The sequence below is a fragment of the Neopelma chrysocephalum genome, unplaced genomic scaffold (assembly GCF_003984885.1).
Source record: "Neopelma chrysocephalum unplaced genomic scaffold, ASM398488v2 Primary Assembly neopelma1_22b, whole genome shotgun sequence".
NCBI lineage: Eukaryota > Metazoa > Chordata > Aves > Passeriformes > Pipridae > Neopelma > Neopelma chrysocephalum.
The window spans coordinates 20,682,955-20,698,663 of NW_020897690.1; the positions used below are offsets into that span (position 1 = coordinate 20,682,955).

General features: G+C 44.0%; 1 protein-coding gene across 1 annotated transcript in view; it reads right to left on the reverse strand.

Moving 5' to 3' along the window:
• Positions 1 to 2,918, reverse strand: part of ANKH (ANKH inorganic pyrophosphate transport regulator) — a 98,831-nt gene extending 95,913 nt beyond the window's left edge. Inside the window, exon 1 of the mRNA XM_027681697.1 lies at positions 2,601 to 2,918. Coding sequence (XP_027537498.1) covers positions 2,601 to 2,696 — 96 coding nt within the window. The 5' untranslated portion in view covers positions 2,697 to 2,918. The remainder of the gene's footprint in view (positions 1 to 2,600) is intronic.
• Positions 2,919 to 15,709: the final 12,791 nt, after the last annotated feature.

The following is a 15,709-nucleotide window of genomic DNA, read 5'->3' on the forward strand; positions in this document are numbered from 1 at the left end:
ATGTTTGTTTCTCACTTTTCAAACTCAGGTATCTAAGCATAAGGGTTTGTTAAAAAGGCTCTGCTTTGAACACTTTGCTTCCAAATATCATCCCCACTTGAGGAAGCAATGTATGAATACCACACATCAAAAGGGTTTATGACTTATAGCATTTCTTACACAACTCTTCCCTGGTCAGGCAAGGTCTATTCTCTCCCTAATTTTTGACGGTGATCTCTTACTTCTGACCTATAGTTCTTCTGTCTCCTTCACAGTACTGTCCAGAGCAGGTAATATTACTTCATGCAAACTTTTCTTCCCTTATCATTCTTAGAAATCTTTGTTATCTGCAGCACACATTCACAGGAGGAGGTACAGTAGCCTTTTCAGAGCTATCTATTGGCACACACGTTCTTCTATATTGCTTCCATTCAGACCTGGCATTAAAATTATTACAAATTTGTAAAGCAGAAAGGGGACTGGCTCAGCAAGTTAACGTATTTTCAACCTCACAAGTCCAACAGTAATGTCCTACAAGTGTAAAAAACAACTTCATGTCTTATATACCAGAAAATAAAATCACTATGCTTTTGTCTGTAAGAGGAACCCTTCAGACCTGGAGTAACTTTGTCCCTGCTTCGGTTTCCTGATTTCCATGTAAGTAATGCCGGTACAAAAATTATCTTTCCAGTTTCTGCTCCTGAAAGGAGCTAGATGTCTAGCAGCCTAGATTTCTCCCTTTTCAATTAATCACCTCCTGGAGGGCCAATTCTATTACTTGGCTATGAAATAAAACACATTTTCTAAGATATTCTTGTTCCTAATGCTGTCAAAGTTGCTTAAGTACGTGTTTACACGTATCATCCACATGTTAACATGCCTCCCATGTCACCACTACCCAAGCAGACAGAAAGCTCCTCACTTGTAAGATTTTTTAAATCCTGGTCCAGAGCACACTGAAGCCAAGGGGATGTTTTTTATAGACTGACATGGATCTTGAATCACACTGACCTTGTATGAAGCAAACTGTAGCTATGCACCTGTCATACTCAGTTTGCTGAGTGAACTGCTTTCAATTTAACTTCTGCTGTATGTTATTAACGTGGCACAGTTATTAGCATTTAAATCACCTTTTCTCTTGTCACTCCTATCTTTACATTTCTGTTTCTCCCCACTGAGTATGATTTATAGAAGACTGACTTAGTAGGAAAGCATGTAGTTCTCAGACAAGGATGAAATTGTATTTTTTAGTATCACAGTTTATTTAAGGGACTAGGAATCAAAATGCAACTGACACAGCCATAACAAACATATGATTAATGTTAGTTATTTTTTTCCCCACTGTAATATTTTTCTTTTCACTTCCTCTTTACAAATGCCTGAAAGTACCCACTAATTTTCTGATATCTTTGCTCAAGGAGCACAGGAGCAAGTGCCTATTCTTCTTAGAAAACAAGAGCTTCTTAGTAAAACCGAGTGACTTAGGATAAGAATAAATCTATTTGAGATGCAATATCTAGTGTGGCTGCCCAGCTTAACGCTTGTAAGTGGTAGTGTATACCATCCTACTAAAAATGTAATTAGTGATAATGCCCTATATAGTGCAGCCTAACACAAGACCGGGGCCTGGACTGTCATAAATACCGAAACATGAGAGCAGAGATTTCCCACACCACAGCGCAGTGGCAAACGAGCACCCTGCGGGGAAAGCTCGGGCAGAGGAGGACTGGGTACGTCAAGCATTGAACATGTTTTCAGTGCAAACGCTGCAAGCGGCGACTGGGAGGACGAAGCGGGAAGGCTGCACGTCAGGGAGATAGGTTTGGGTATCTTCTCGGTGCCTATAACAGGGTACAGCCTTAGGTCACCAACACCGCTACGGAACTGCAGCACGGCTGAGGCGCACCGAACACCGGCGGAGGCAGGGGCGCAGCCGGAGCTTCACCTGCTCGGAGACTCGCCGGGAAGTCGCCCCCTCACCGAGGGGGTGCGGAGCGGCTCCCTGCGGGAAGCCGCCCTCCTCCCGCGATGCCACAGCGGAGGCTGCCGGCGCCGGGGGCCGAACCGCTGCGGCAGCGGCAGCGCGGCGGGGCGGGGGGGTCTGCGGCGCCCTTCGGCAGCGGGCGGCGGCAGCCGGGCAGCCCTCCCCGCGCCCTGCTCCAGCCGCCGCCGCCACCGGGCTGCACTGCGCTAGGGGCTGCTGCACCTGAGCGGCTGTGTCAGCGGGGGCATAAAACAAAACCAGCCCCTGGCGAATGCATTATGTAATCTGAGATTATATAATCCTAAAATACGAGGGAAAAAAAAATCCGCAAAACAAACCAAAACCCGCCGTCCTTTCCCGTGCATCTCGCGGGGGTGCGGGGCAGCCCATGCTCTCGGGCCGCCGCCGGGGCAGGCACGGCGGCACCGGCCGCCCGCTGCCCCCACCGGCGATGGGGCCGCAGTCCCCGCCCGCCGCGATGAGCCGGGGCAGGACGGCGGCAGGACGGCGGGGCACGGCTCGGCTCTGCCCGGTTCGGCTCCCCTTCCCTTCCCGGCGGAGGCGCCGAGCCCCGCCGGACCGGCGCTGCGGGAAGGCGGGCGGGAGAGGGTCGCTCCCGGGGGAGGCGCTGCCTTACCTGCTCCCCGAAATCGATGGCGATGTTGGTGATGCCGAGAGGGACCAGGAACCGGATCAGGGGCCAGTAGTTAGTGAGCGCTGGAAATTTCACCATAGTCCCAGCTGCGCGGTGACCCGCGGCGCATCTGCCGCGGCAGCAGCCGGCGCGGGAGGACGGCGGGGGGGAAGGATGAAAGGGCACCGGAGGAGGGTGCGAGCGTGTCCCTGTGCGTGTGTGCGGGCGGGGAGAAGGGGGGGGCAAAGATAAGGGCGAGGGAAAGGAGCAGCAGAGCCCCCTAAAAATAAAGAGCCGGGGAGCGGGCGGGGGGCCGGGCCGGTCCCTCCCTGCCCGGCGCGGCGCTGGCTGGGCGGCGGGGCGCGCTGTGCTGCCGCCTCAGCAGGAGACCCGAGAGATCAAGTCCATCCCCGCCACCCTCCTCCCACACAACAATGATCCGCCGCCGCTGCCGCCGCCGCCGCCGCTGCCGGAAAAAAAAAGAGGAGGGACACCGCCGCCAGCCACTCGTGCGGGCAGCGCTGCCATCCTCGGGGCGCGGGGGCCAGGGGAAGGGCCGGGCCGGGCCCCCCCCTCGCCTGACGCTCGCCGGCGGCGGGGCGACGGCCGCGGCGCCGCGCAGGAAAACACCGCCCTCCTCCTACTTCTCCTCCTCCTTCTCCTCCCTGCCGCCGTCGCCGCGGGGACGGCGCAGGCCGCGGTGCGGTGCGGACGCTGCCGGAGGTGCCCGTGCGGGCCGGCGCGGTGCGGTGCGGTGCGGGGCCGGCGGAGGAGCGGGGCCGGCGGTGCGGTGGGGCTCGGCCGCGGGGCGCCGCTCCCCGTATGCGCGGGCTGCCGGAGCACGTGGGTTTGACACACGCTCGGCAGACGGGCCGGCGGGGGAAAGAGCGGCACCGAGCGGCCCCTCCTGACGCCAGAGCGGCCGCGCTGCGCCCTCCGCGCTGGGCCGGGCACGGCACCTGTCCCGCACCCTTTCCCCCCTGGGTACCGCTGGTCGCCATGGGGTCTCACCCATCTGCGCGCCCTTCGCAGCCGGAGGCAGGGGAAGGCGTTTCCTGGCCATGGGCTTCGGGCCTCGGGCAGGGGCACTCGTGGGGCTGCAGGAAAGGTGGGTTTCCTGAACGTGGCGTTAACGAGGATGTCTGACCCATAGCTCTTCTTCTGGTCAAACACCTGAAATAAATAAATAAATGAATGGTGAACGTTTGCTAGTGCAACAACATCATCTTCCAAGGTCTCTGGGCAAGAGGATGCACTTGTGGGCCAGGGGAGCTGGCCAGGGCACTGGCTGCCTTCAGAATCAAGGCCTTTGACAAACCTTAGCCCTTACACCCACTCATAAGGGTGGGGGAAAGATGAGAAAGCAAGCTCCCTTCTGAATGCTTTGCAGAAGTTTCTCAGCATTTTCAAACTTGCAGGGGGGTTTCAAGGTTTCATTGTGATTTAGTTTCTCTGGGGCATTTAGTTTTGTGTTGTTACCTTCCCTTGCCCCTTTTGAGGTCGGTTGGCAAATATTTTGGAAAGGTGGGAACTCTGTGAGGAATCAGATACCTGATCTTCAGGGGATCAGATCTTCAGGGGAACAGTGGCCAGCAGAAGAGTGCTGCAAAGCCTCCCTCTCCCAAAGACTCTTGTACTAAAATGTTCCTGTGACCAAGCACCATTCCACACATTTGGAGAGTCAGTAGGAGGTGAGCTCTGAAAATCCCTGGCAGGCAGATGACAGGCTGTGGGGTGGGGCTGGAGTGGAAAAGCCCCTGAGTCCTGAGGTGACTTGGCAAAGTCAGCCCCAGTTGGTGTTGGACGTTTTTTCCCTCCTACAGCTGGAGTTTGCTTCACCTAGCAGTCCTTGAGCTGGTGCAGCCATTGTTGTGAGCACACAAGAGCAAACTCAAACACTTATATGAGAGCAGACCTTTATTCATCCCATTGGTCACTTAAAATGCCACAGGCATGATGTCCTGGAGCAGGGCAGGGCAAAGCAGGAGAGGACAATAAACTGAGAAGAAGGAAGCAGAAGTGGTTTGTGATTGCCTAAACCTGTCTTTGGATTAACAGTACCAAATCTTCATCATCCTAAGGGAGAGCTAATCATCTCCAGATGAACCAGTGGTTGGTCCATTGGACAGCTTCTAACCATATCCACGATGGGGAACATTCAAGCTCCAGTCACCCAGACTAAACTTGGACTGAAGCAGAAACTCTTGTAGTTGCAGGGGCCTTACGCCAGCTGCCTTGTTTTATTTGTTTGCTTGTGCTGAGCTGAATTACCTGCCAAATTAGACATAACCTGTGTGCACACTTAGGTGTAAGTTGCAGATCTGCGTAGCAGGTCTTTTTCTTTGAAGCAAGTCTTGTGACTTTTGAAGTCAAGGCTGGATATATTTTGAAGCATTAATTCAATATTAAATTCTGTCTTCCTGAGAATATGTTTGGTTTCAGATAACTGTATTGCCAGTAAGTAATTTCTTCCTGTTAGGACTAGTTTTTACTGGGAGTGAGGTCATTCTTCCTTGCCATGCCGTAATTTCACTTGTACATGAAATTATGGAAGAATATTTTTTATAGGTCCATATTTTTAAATATTTTCTTGGCAAAGTGTTCTTATTTTGTTTCAGTTTAAAGGGATTTTTTTTTAAGGGAAAGAAACATTTAGCACTGTTCTCGAGTCAGAGAAAAGTAAAGGGGAATCCCCAAAGCCACTTGTAAAGATATGATTTTAACTTGCCATTTGAAAATTCCAGATGAGCTGATATCCAAGGAGTACCTCCTCTTGTTCCTGGCAAAAGCAAGCCACCCCAAAATTAAAGCTTCCTGAATCAAAATGTTTGAACACCGAATGTGTGTCTCACAGTGCTAACTATAAAGCACACATAGTGATTATTTGTCCAAAAATTATGTTCAGTCCTGGAAATACTGAGACACCCAAGTAGTTTAACGGGGTTTAATGGGGGTTTGTTATGTGTTCATAAGGTAGTTGTTACTTTTTAACTCCAGCAGATAATGAATCATGTCCCTTACATCTGTAATTAATTTCCATCTGATTGGTCACTTGAGAGCTCGGGCTAGCTTTTTATCTTCCTGCTGCCCAAAGCAATAGTACAGTTTTATTTTAAGAGTAATTTTACATTTTAATTCCTAACATGTACTGGTATGTCCTAGGCAAATGTTAACCTAGCTGATGGTTTCTTGAGTTCCATATATTAAAATCATTAAGTTTATTTAATAAACTGTTAGACAATGTTTTAGGCTTGTCTGTCTACCTCCCATTCATGTCTTTGTGGGATGACTCTAGTTCTTGTGTGCTTCTCTTTCAGCCCAGGTCATATTTGTTCCTTGAATTCATTACCAAAACAAAATTGCATTTGGAACCAAAAAACAAGGATGGTTTCACACATCATGAAGTCAGTAGTTTGCTCAGCTGATGAGCTGAATAAATAGGTCATTTTAGCTGTATTGGGCAAAAAACAGTGATTAGTAATCATTTCCTTTCTAGCATATTTTCTGTTACACTACATTTCTTACTCATATACCAAACACTGTCTGTTTGTTTAATGGAGTAATAAAGACACAGAGAGGACAGCAGGAAATAATTACCCATAATCTCTCTGCTTTTTATAGAAAAATTATCTGGTCCAGGAGTATCTCAAATGTAGCCATCTCACTGGAGAAGTCATATGAATAGAGTACAGTGCTGTAACGTGTTACAGTGTATAAATGATGAAACATATTAGAAAACTCCCATGTGCCTGGTAAGGAAACATGTTAGTAATTGCTACTTAAGCAACAGGGACAAAGTCTAGAGGTGTTCCCAGTAGCAGATCAAATCAGGGTAGTGCATGTTACTTTTACTCACATAGTTGGAAATCCAACATGCAGATCAGCACATGAGCTTTAACACGTTAGAGTCCCAGTCCTTCCCTGAGCTTAAAGGGGGCCCCTCATCACAACTCCCTAATGGGAATCTTGAGAGAACCCTGCTGTGGTACTGCCTTGCTTCAGAAACATGCCTCTTTTTACCTTGTCGAGGCTACTGCTAATTACTTGCTAGAGAAAATGGGTCTTGGGTTTGTTTTCTTAAATTACTAAGCTTGGGCTTTCCATCACTAGTTAGCTATTTAGCTGTCACCCCTGTTTTTTGCAGCTACTGGGTCTCTTCCAAACCTTTTCTTCTACAAAGGATTTTTTTTTCTTATAGTCTAGTGATTGAGAATCATTCATTGTATAAGAAATTCAAACTAGCAGATAACAAAATTTGTGACCCAGTTGTTCCATAAGAGGACAGATGAACTGGATTTCCCAGCCTAAAGAATGGCCAATCATTCTGGTCTCTGAATGGCCCTGGGCTGGGAAAGAGCAAATGATGACTGTCTTTTTCTACCTATTCCTATCAGATAAAGTGGAAGGACATCTCCACAGTAATGTTCTGCTTCTGTCTTGAGTTATTCCTCCCCTAGCAACAGCTGCCTCTTGCAGACTTAACTTTTAAGCTGGAACTGAATCTGATGCATATTTCCATCTTTTTACACAACAGTAATAAAATCAATAAGATTGTCATTTAAAAATGTTCTCAAATTACGACTGAATGTTACTGAAGGAATGCTCAGAATGTGAGTCTTGTGTACAAAGTGGAAAAATACTCTCCTATTTAGTGTTGAGGAATAAAAATAAAAAAATCTTCTACGCACTAATTTTTTTAGGAGACTGGCCAGACACAAAGCTCAGTTTTAAGGAATTTTCATGACCCAACAACTGAAGATTCCCTTCTTCCCTGGGACCCAAGTTCTGCAAAAAGCCTGTTTCTAGGTAAAATGTACACTCAGCCTGGTCTTTTCCTGCAAAGGAGAGGGCAAAGAAGAGCTGGATGCACAACACTTTCTCTTACCATGTGTAAACTAAGCCTGAATCACTGCAATCACTGTGAGTTGTGCAGAAAGCCTTCATCTCAGAGGGTTAGTGGAACTCTCTTTATCTCACTCCTCATGCATCGACCATAGGATCAAGGGGCACTATGTTCTTGGGCTGTGTGCCTGGCCGTGACTTCTAGGCTCTTGCAGTTCATGACTGGAAGGACTACAGAAATGCTGCAGGAGAAGTCTGAGTATTTATATAACATTTTATTCTGTGAATGGGTAGAGTTGAATTGAAAGATCAGAAAACAGCCAACGGAATCAGGTTGTCAGTCAGACAAGTGTCCAGCTAATATAGTTCTGATTTAGCTGCAGCTCTGTGTGAAGAATAAAAATGGTCTTTACAACCTATGTCCCCTCCCTAAGGCCAGTCTGCTCCGTACGCAGCTGGCTTGTCAAGTTAGATGATAAGGATGGTGCCCCTGCAGTAAACCCATGTCTTTCTTTCTTTGGCTGGCACAAGTGCACTGGCACCTTCAGGCAAAATTGTTTCCCAGCTGATGAAGCAGAAGAAGCCTTCTTTTAATGCTTAATAGACCAAGATAAAAATCATGTTGGGTTTCAGTGGCACAAGGAGACCTGTGTTGCTCAGAAGTACCCGACATTTTTCAAGTGAGAATCAAAGGGCTGTCTCTGGTCTCCTGCAGCAGAGGACTTGTTCAGAACATGCCTTCTTCTACAGGTCACCCAGGAGTGTTGGCTCTGTATTCCCCATCTTCACAATGCTGTCTGCTCCATGGCTAACTAGGGCTCACAGCCTGGGGTAATCCCAGCTGTATGCATGACTTTTGGCGCTGGTCTTAATAGTGTTAATTTGTTCTTTGGGCTTGTGTTCTGAGTCCAAAACTGTATCTTCTTCTGAGGCAACCTGAGGCACATGACTCTGCAGGAGCTCCAAAATGAGAGAGCTGGCGTGAGCAGCTGGTCTCAAGCTATTGGTGGGGGATACACAGGGATGCCCAGTTGCAGCCCTACTCACTGAGGCGACGCTGTGCCATTTCTTAGCAGGTTAATCCAAACAGCTCCTTCCTCAGTGTTGCAGTGATGTTAATGTAAATATTGCATTGCAGAAGGCTAACTGGACCAGGCGCTTCCTGGTTTAAAGATTTTTCTCTCAAGTGCTTGTAGCATGGCATCTGGGATCCTGAGGGACCAAAGTGCTGATGAACCTTGCATGCTACAGAGGGAATTGCATTGTCCTAGCACTAGACCTGAGGCTTCAGCAATGTTTCAGAGGAAGAGAAACTTTCTCATCATCAAAGCAAACATATACAAATATTGCATTTTCTCAGCACGGGAGAAATTAAGTTTTTAAACACAGGGCAGTTTTATGTGTTTTGTGTAGGTTTTTACCTTGCGTAATTTCTAAATTACAGTTTATTTAATGATTATAACTTAGGCGGTCAAACATCTTGAAAAAAATGCAACTAATAATTTAAAATATTTTCCAGAATTTATTTCTATAAAAAAAATTATAATCTAGATATGTGGATTTGCCTGGAATTCAGAACTCGTTTTTAAATTTACATTTTACATATTTGTTTCAGGCATTAGGATATACCAGGACTTTCTACAGTCTGTTTGATTCTCACTAAAACATCTACATGTAATATCACTTGCTGTGCTGTATATGAAATTTAATAGCACACAAAGTCACCAATGATTGTAAAGGTCAATCTTCATGGCTTTGTGTATCATTAAAACAATCAATACTGGACTTCAGTTGTCTGTGGAGATTATTGATGTAGTTGAACGCCATTTAACTAAAACTTGTAGGAGGTGGTGGTGAATTTGCATTCTAAACTCATATTCTACGTTCTTTTGTGAAGAGCTCAGTAGTTAGATTAATTGTTTAAATGTTTCAGGAATATGCATTTATAAGCTTGCAATACTTCACCCTCTCCAGTTTTATTTAGAAGGGGCTCACTCCATCCTAAATATGTGTCTTGCCATATGTGGCTTCTGTGTTGTCACAGAAAATAACAAAATAGCCTCTGTATAGAACCTACAGTAAACTAATGAGTAATCAATGTATTTGTGAAAATACTGTAATATGCAAATGCATAAGCACTATTTATTAGTGCTTGTATGGCTGAAAATGCTATAGTATATGCATGCCTAAATCCAGTATTTCTCAAGTATAAATTTTAGCAGAAGATCTCTCAGTGATAAATTTTGTGTTTACCAAGTGCAATAGGATAAGGGGTAAGAGTTTTAAACTAAAAGAGAGTCAATTTGAATTAGATATAAGAAAGAAATTTTTTTACAATGAGGACGATGAAACACTGGAGCAGGTTGCCCAGAGAGGCGGTGGATGCTCCACCTTCCTCCTGGAAACACTCCTGGTCAGGCTGGATGGGGCTCTGAGCAACCTAATCTAGTTGGAGATGTCCCTGCTCATTGCAGGGGGACTGGACTAGATGATCTTTAAACGTTTCTTCCAACCCAAGCTATTCTGAGATTCTATGAATCTATGATTTAAAGATGAGCTTGAGATTTAGATAATATTCAAGTACTTTCTGGCACTTACTTTCAAGTCTGCTATGAGAGCACCAATAAACTTGCTAAAGGAGTGTAGAAATCTTCTTTTTCATGAAGGATGATGAATGACATAACTATTGGCATTTTTCCTTCTCCCAGCGTTTTTTCTGTCAATTTTTTCTCTAGTTTCAAACCAGTATTATGAAGAGGCAAAAGAAACAAGGCACAGTACTGGCTGTCATTTCCATGTGAACATGAAATATCTGAGGCAGGATTCTCTCGAAAGCCCCCTGCCTTCCCTTCTGGATATTTCATTAACAGAATTCCCATTCTTCCTAGGACATGGAAAACTAAATGTTTTGAATTATGTTATCAAACTTTTTCATTGTGTTCTTATTTCTTTGGGTGCATTGCAATAAGTTTGTTAATTCCGTCAGACTCCAGATCTATACTTATCGTCTAAACAAGGTGCATTTGTATCTGAATATAGTCAAAGAACTATTTCTTGCATGTGGATGGAACAAGGTTCTTATTAGCTGAACCACACATAGTGCTAAGATAAGCCTAAAAAAAGAGCACTGTGATATACTATTTTCTGCCTATGAGAATTCAGATTAACATGTTATTATCTTAAATTGCAAAAAAGATCTGTCATATACAATGGAATAAACCAGAACTGATTTACTCAGTTACTACTGAAAGTAAAAATTGTGTGCTGAATGGATTTCTTACTAAAACTATCTAACAAATGTGTTGTCTCAGTTGATCATAAACCACAAGGAATTTGGTGTAGACAAGCCCCAGACCCACCAATGTATTCAGCAGTTGATGACTACATTTTCCTTTCCTTTCTAGAAAAAAAGCTTTCTGGAATTAAATAAATACTTTGAGAAGAACTACATTAAACCTGGGTCAGTCTGGAACAAAAACTGATTTGATGAGTAAAATCCCATGGCAATAATCAGTCTCCCTCACATCTAAAACATGTTGCAGTCACTGTTTAAAGTACAACAATAAGACATAAACTCTGTGAGTCAGATCTCCTCCCATCAGAATTAACAAGTTTGGGCTGCCAAGGCCTAGACTGGAAGAGGGTGGTTCAAGTTTCCCTAAAGCCATAGGTATGAGGAAGAATGAGGGGGAGACCTGTTGTCCCATTTTGGTCATTCTCTGTTCTTTCTAATATCTCAGCATCTTTTAGCAGACTGGACAGGGCTGTAACCTGTGGAAGTGAAACATAGATTTTTCTCCATCCTCCATCCAGCAGCTATGCTATGAATTGGTGGAAAAAGAAGGTGAGAGGAGGTAATAGAGAAACCACATATGACAGGGTGGGCTTGGTGTGTTTGAGAAACCCTTGTAGTTATAGAAGGAGCTGCGAGTGCTCCTCCCTTACAGCTTGGCAGCTGGATCAAGCTGGCCAGATGCATCCCACCTTGAATGCCAAAGAGCTGTACAGAGAGCAATTGCTGTGCTCTGGGGAAGGAGAATGAGGATTTGCTGGAAGCGGTAGTGGGAGAGCACAAGGGAGTCTAAGCGAGTCTTGCACTTGGAGCAGGGCTTGTTGGGTCAGTGGCAATGACAACAATAACCTCACCTTTGGCCTCTGCAGGTGGAGTTCAGTGGTGAAAACAGCCTGTGCTGTGCTTTGTTGCTTCTGCTGTGAATTTATAGCATGGCATCAGGGTAAATATTTGATTTTTACCAAAGGCTCTTTCCTTTACTGAATATAATGGCATTACCTCTCAGAGTCTGGAATCAGAACCTGAGTAGGTGATGAGGCCAAAGGTCTGAAACTTGGCAAGGCAGGGGAGTGGCAGCAGCTCATGGGGATGTAGGGGAAAACAGCAATTTGTGGGCATCTGTCCAAGAATATGTGAAAGCATCTGCAGGGGGTCAGGATTGCTTTGATGGTGGGTAATGCCTTGGTACCTTCCTGTTTAAGATCAGCCCTGCTGAGAAGAACAGATGTAAATTTGCTGAAGGATGCTGTGGTGCTCACTGTAGTCTGCAGTTTAAAATGTTAGAGTTTTGGTGGTGGTGAGAAGGTTTTTTCCTTGTTTGTTAAAGGACAGAAGAGACTCCATGTAAAAGGTTACCTGTTTTGAAATACAGATTCTCTGAGGAGGGTATCTGCCCTCAGTCTCTTGATGAAGGAGCTGTAGGACACTGAAGCCATTGCTGTAACAAACAGCCAGCAGTTAGCAAGGATTGCTGCTGATCCATACAGGTAGCAGATGTCCCAGACACTTAGGTTTAGTGCCTGAATTGTATGGAGGCCTCTCTTCCCAGATGGATTAGACAGTGCAATCCTCAAAACCAAATATCCATCTAAGGAAACAGATTTATTTCCCATTCACCTGAAATCTGCTGAGTCTGATGTTCATCAGCATGGTCCCACCAGAAAAAGAAATCCCTTTCTATCTACTCAGTGTGAACAGCGGCAGACTAAGCCAGGACTTTTGCCGGTATACTCTGAAGGATGTCAATCTCATCTGCTGTTATTTTTTCAGGTTTTGCCAAGTTTGTGTTTCTCAGTAAAGTCTGGTTTTCTTTCAAGCAAGAAGCTATTTGTCATTTTTGAATGTCCGGACAATAAAATTTGGTTTACAATTCTCAAATGCCTAACTGCTAATCCCTGGAGAATTTGGAAGATTTTCTGAGACTTTTTCTCGTCTGGCAAAAATTAGTTGAAGCTGGTTGAGTAGCCTAAAGAATGTCAGGCAAGGACAAATAGATGGACTGTCAAACAGCAGAGTCTCAGGCTGCCTCATGTGCCTAGGAAACAATCATGTAAATATGACCTGTAACAAGTGTGCCTTCAGCCTGAAAATTTTATTGGCCAATAAAATGGAAAAAAAAAAGTGTCTTTTCCCCCCATTTTTATCAGGTATTTTATGTCTGATTATTAACTTATGCAAAATCCATGGAAAAATTCAAGTTAGGTTTTTACAAATGTGTAATGGATCTCTATGAGCTTTTAGTGCAGATAAAAGGCTTATAAAAAACCCCCCATGAACACTGTTTAGCTGACATGAGGCCCTGGGAATACAAAGTTAGAATCAGTGCTATGTGCCTAAAGATTAATCTCTCTGTTAAGTTTAAGCATTCTTTGATTCACAGCATGTAAACTGCCTAAACAATTTCTTTTAATTCAGGGCTTTGTAGTGGAAGATGTTACAAGTACCATGAGGAAATTTTACAGGCTCAGGTTCCTGCCATTTGATCTTCCAGCTCTGAGTTGAGCTCCTGGGGGTTCAGACATCCTTTGGACAAAGTGATGAGGTTCCAATATGTGCCCTGAGGTGAAACTTTTTGCATAGTGCCCAGTCTTTAATGTTGTAGAGTGTTGTACTTATATATTTTGACAAATTTAGTTGAATCTTAATTATTTATATAGCTTCAGAATGTAAAGTGATTAATTTCTGCAAAAAATAATTGCTTCTGTAGCGTGAGAGCAAACACATCATAGTGCTGCCTTCAAGTCTGTGACAAATTATGACATGTCACCAATGAGCCAGCAATTGCTGCTTGTTCCCACTGGGGGGTATCTTAGTTTTTATACTTACAAATTTTAGTATAGAAAAATAATGCTTTTTATCTTATCATGTAATGCATGCAACATTTCAATTATTCTCTTAATAGTCATCATACTACAGTCATCTCTGCATGTGAGAATTTGCATGAGTGGAGGAAAGGAATTCAGTGCTGTGGGATTTCTCTGTCACTGTGTGTTCATGTTCCACTGCTGGTGGGTTCTGTGGCATCAGTGGGAATCAGGATGAGCAGAGTGATTGTTCCTTCTGGTGCTTTTTTTGTATAGTTTTGCTGGGCTTTGAGTTTTTCTCCTGGGCATGAAAATAAGGGCTAAACTGGGCTAGGAGTGTTCACCACTATGGAACAGCAGTTCCTTACTATGCTTGATAACTGAAGTGACAGAAAAATCCCTCTGGTAGCTTTGTGCTGAGCTTGTAGGCTGATGAGAAGTAGTTATATGCAACATTAAGTTTGGGGCTGATCACTTGCTAATAGTGATCAGGTTCCCAAAATCTGCTTTCAGATTCTGGCTGATGATATTGTTCTATGGAGGCTAATTTAGCTATTGTGAGGGAAATCCATAATTATGAATTTTTGGTATTTGTGTGTGTGTATGTAATTTTCAGAGAGACTTGCTGCTTGATTGCAGAATTTGACTTTAACTTTTATTATTTAATTTAGTTCTTTAAATGATTGACCCTGAACTCTCTATATACAGAACACATTATCACTGAGGTACCCTGGAGATGCAGGTGTGCCTGTGCCTGAAGGAGACCGAGTTGATATATATTTCCTAGTTTTTTTGCTTCTTACAGTCCCCCTTACCACATTAAATAACTTGTGCTTCAGAAATGGATCTTTATTTTGCTATTCTATCAAGCAGTACTTTTGTAAAAAAATAACGTATTTAAGATTTCCTTTTCAACAGCAAATCAGTTGTAGCCAATAACCAGTTCTTTATTAACTAACTGCAAAATCTTTGTTTTGTTTTGAGTTCAGAAATATTCACTAACATATACCAAACACCTCCATCTGATTCCCACATCTTCCATGTGTGGATACAGAACTGGTTAGGTCATTCAGGGGTGCTAGACTTCATGAAAGAGTCTTTACTGATGTGCCTGACTGATGACACCTGACTAAACTTTTTTTGTATATTTTTCAGTAGATCTGGCACTTCCAGTCCTATCAAAATTCATTGAACAAATCTTGATATTTCTTTCTAACATCTCATTATCCCTCATGCACATCTGGACATCTCTAGAATGCAGACATAAACACACAAACCCCACAATATTTTATTTTTATTTGTACATATGTATTGAACTGAATTCCTTTGGGTACTTCTGGTATTTAAGCAATAGCACACATAAACTGTAGTTTCTGTTTAATTTTTAAATGACAAAATATAAATGAAGATGTTTGCAAGCTTGCCCCCAAGGGATGCTTTTGCTTTGTCAACATAAAGGTTTTATTCTGCTGTGATCAGCAGTTACCTTGACTGTGTTTGTTTTTACAGCATAACCAGGTACAATGTATCTTAAAATGAACTTCTCTTTTCATTATCAAATTTGTCTTATGTCTAGGAAAAACTTCATTTGTTGAAGGATAGGTGCCTTTTTAGTTCAGTTTGCTAATGTAGCATATGGGAAATTTTGAAATTTTGTGATAGCCGTTCTTGGTTGTAATCTTCCAATTTTGGTTGCAGTTATGGCTATGACTGGAGGCTTGACCTCTTGTGGCTGTCTGGACCAGAGATGGTAATCTTCCCAGGATATGGGTGAAAACAAGAGGTTTGGTGTCTCTAGTCCATGAAATTGTTTGCTTGTGCAGGAAACACCATGGGCTGTTAAAACTGCCATGAGGACATTTGACCTAGAGTTGTCCTTCAAATGCTGAAGCTGTTCCAAACTTTTCTTCCATCTAGTTGTTTCTGGCAAAACGTCAGAAAGCACTGCATTTTTTGGCTACTTTTGCAGTAAAGCAGGCGATACCTTTTGTTTAAAGGTAGTGGAGTCCAGGGGATAAAACACAGAGGTGCTCCCCCAAGGTGGGGTTCTCTCCAGTTTCTGAAAACGCAGGTTCTTCTTCACAGTCACAAAAGTGATCCCCAAAACTTATGAGTTAGTGGAAACTTGTTCCCAGTGAGGTCTGTAAATGTTTTGTGCTGTACAGAAAGGGTCC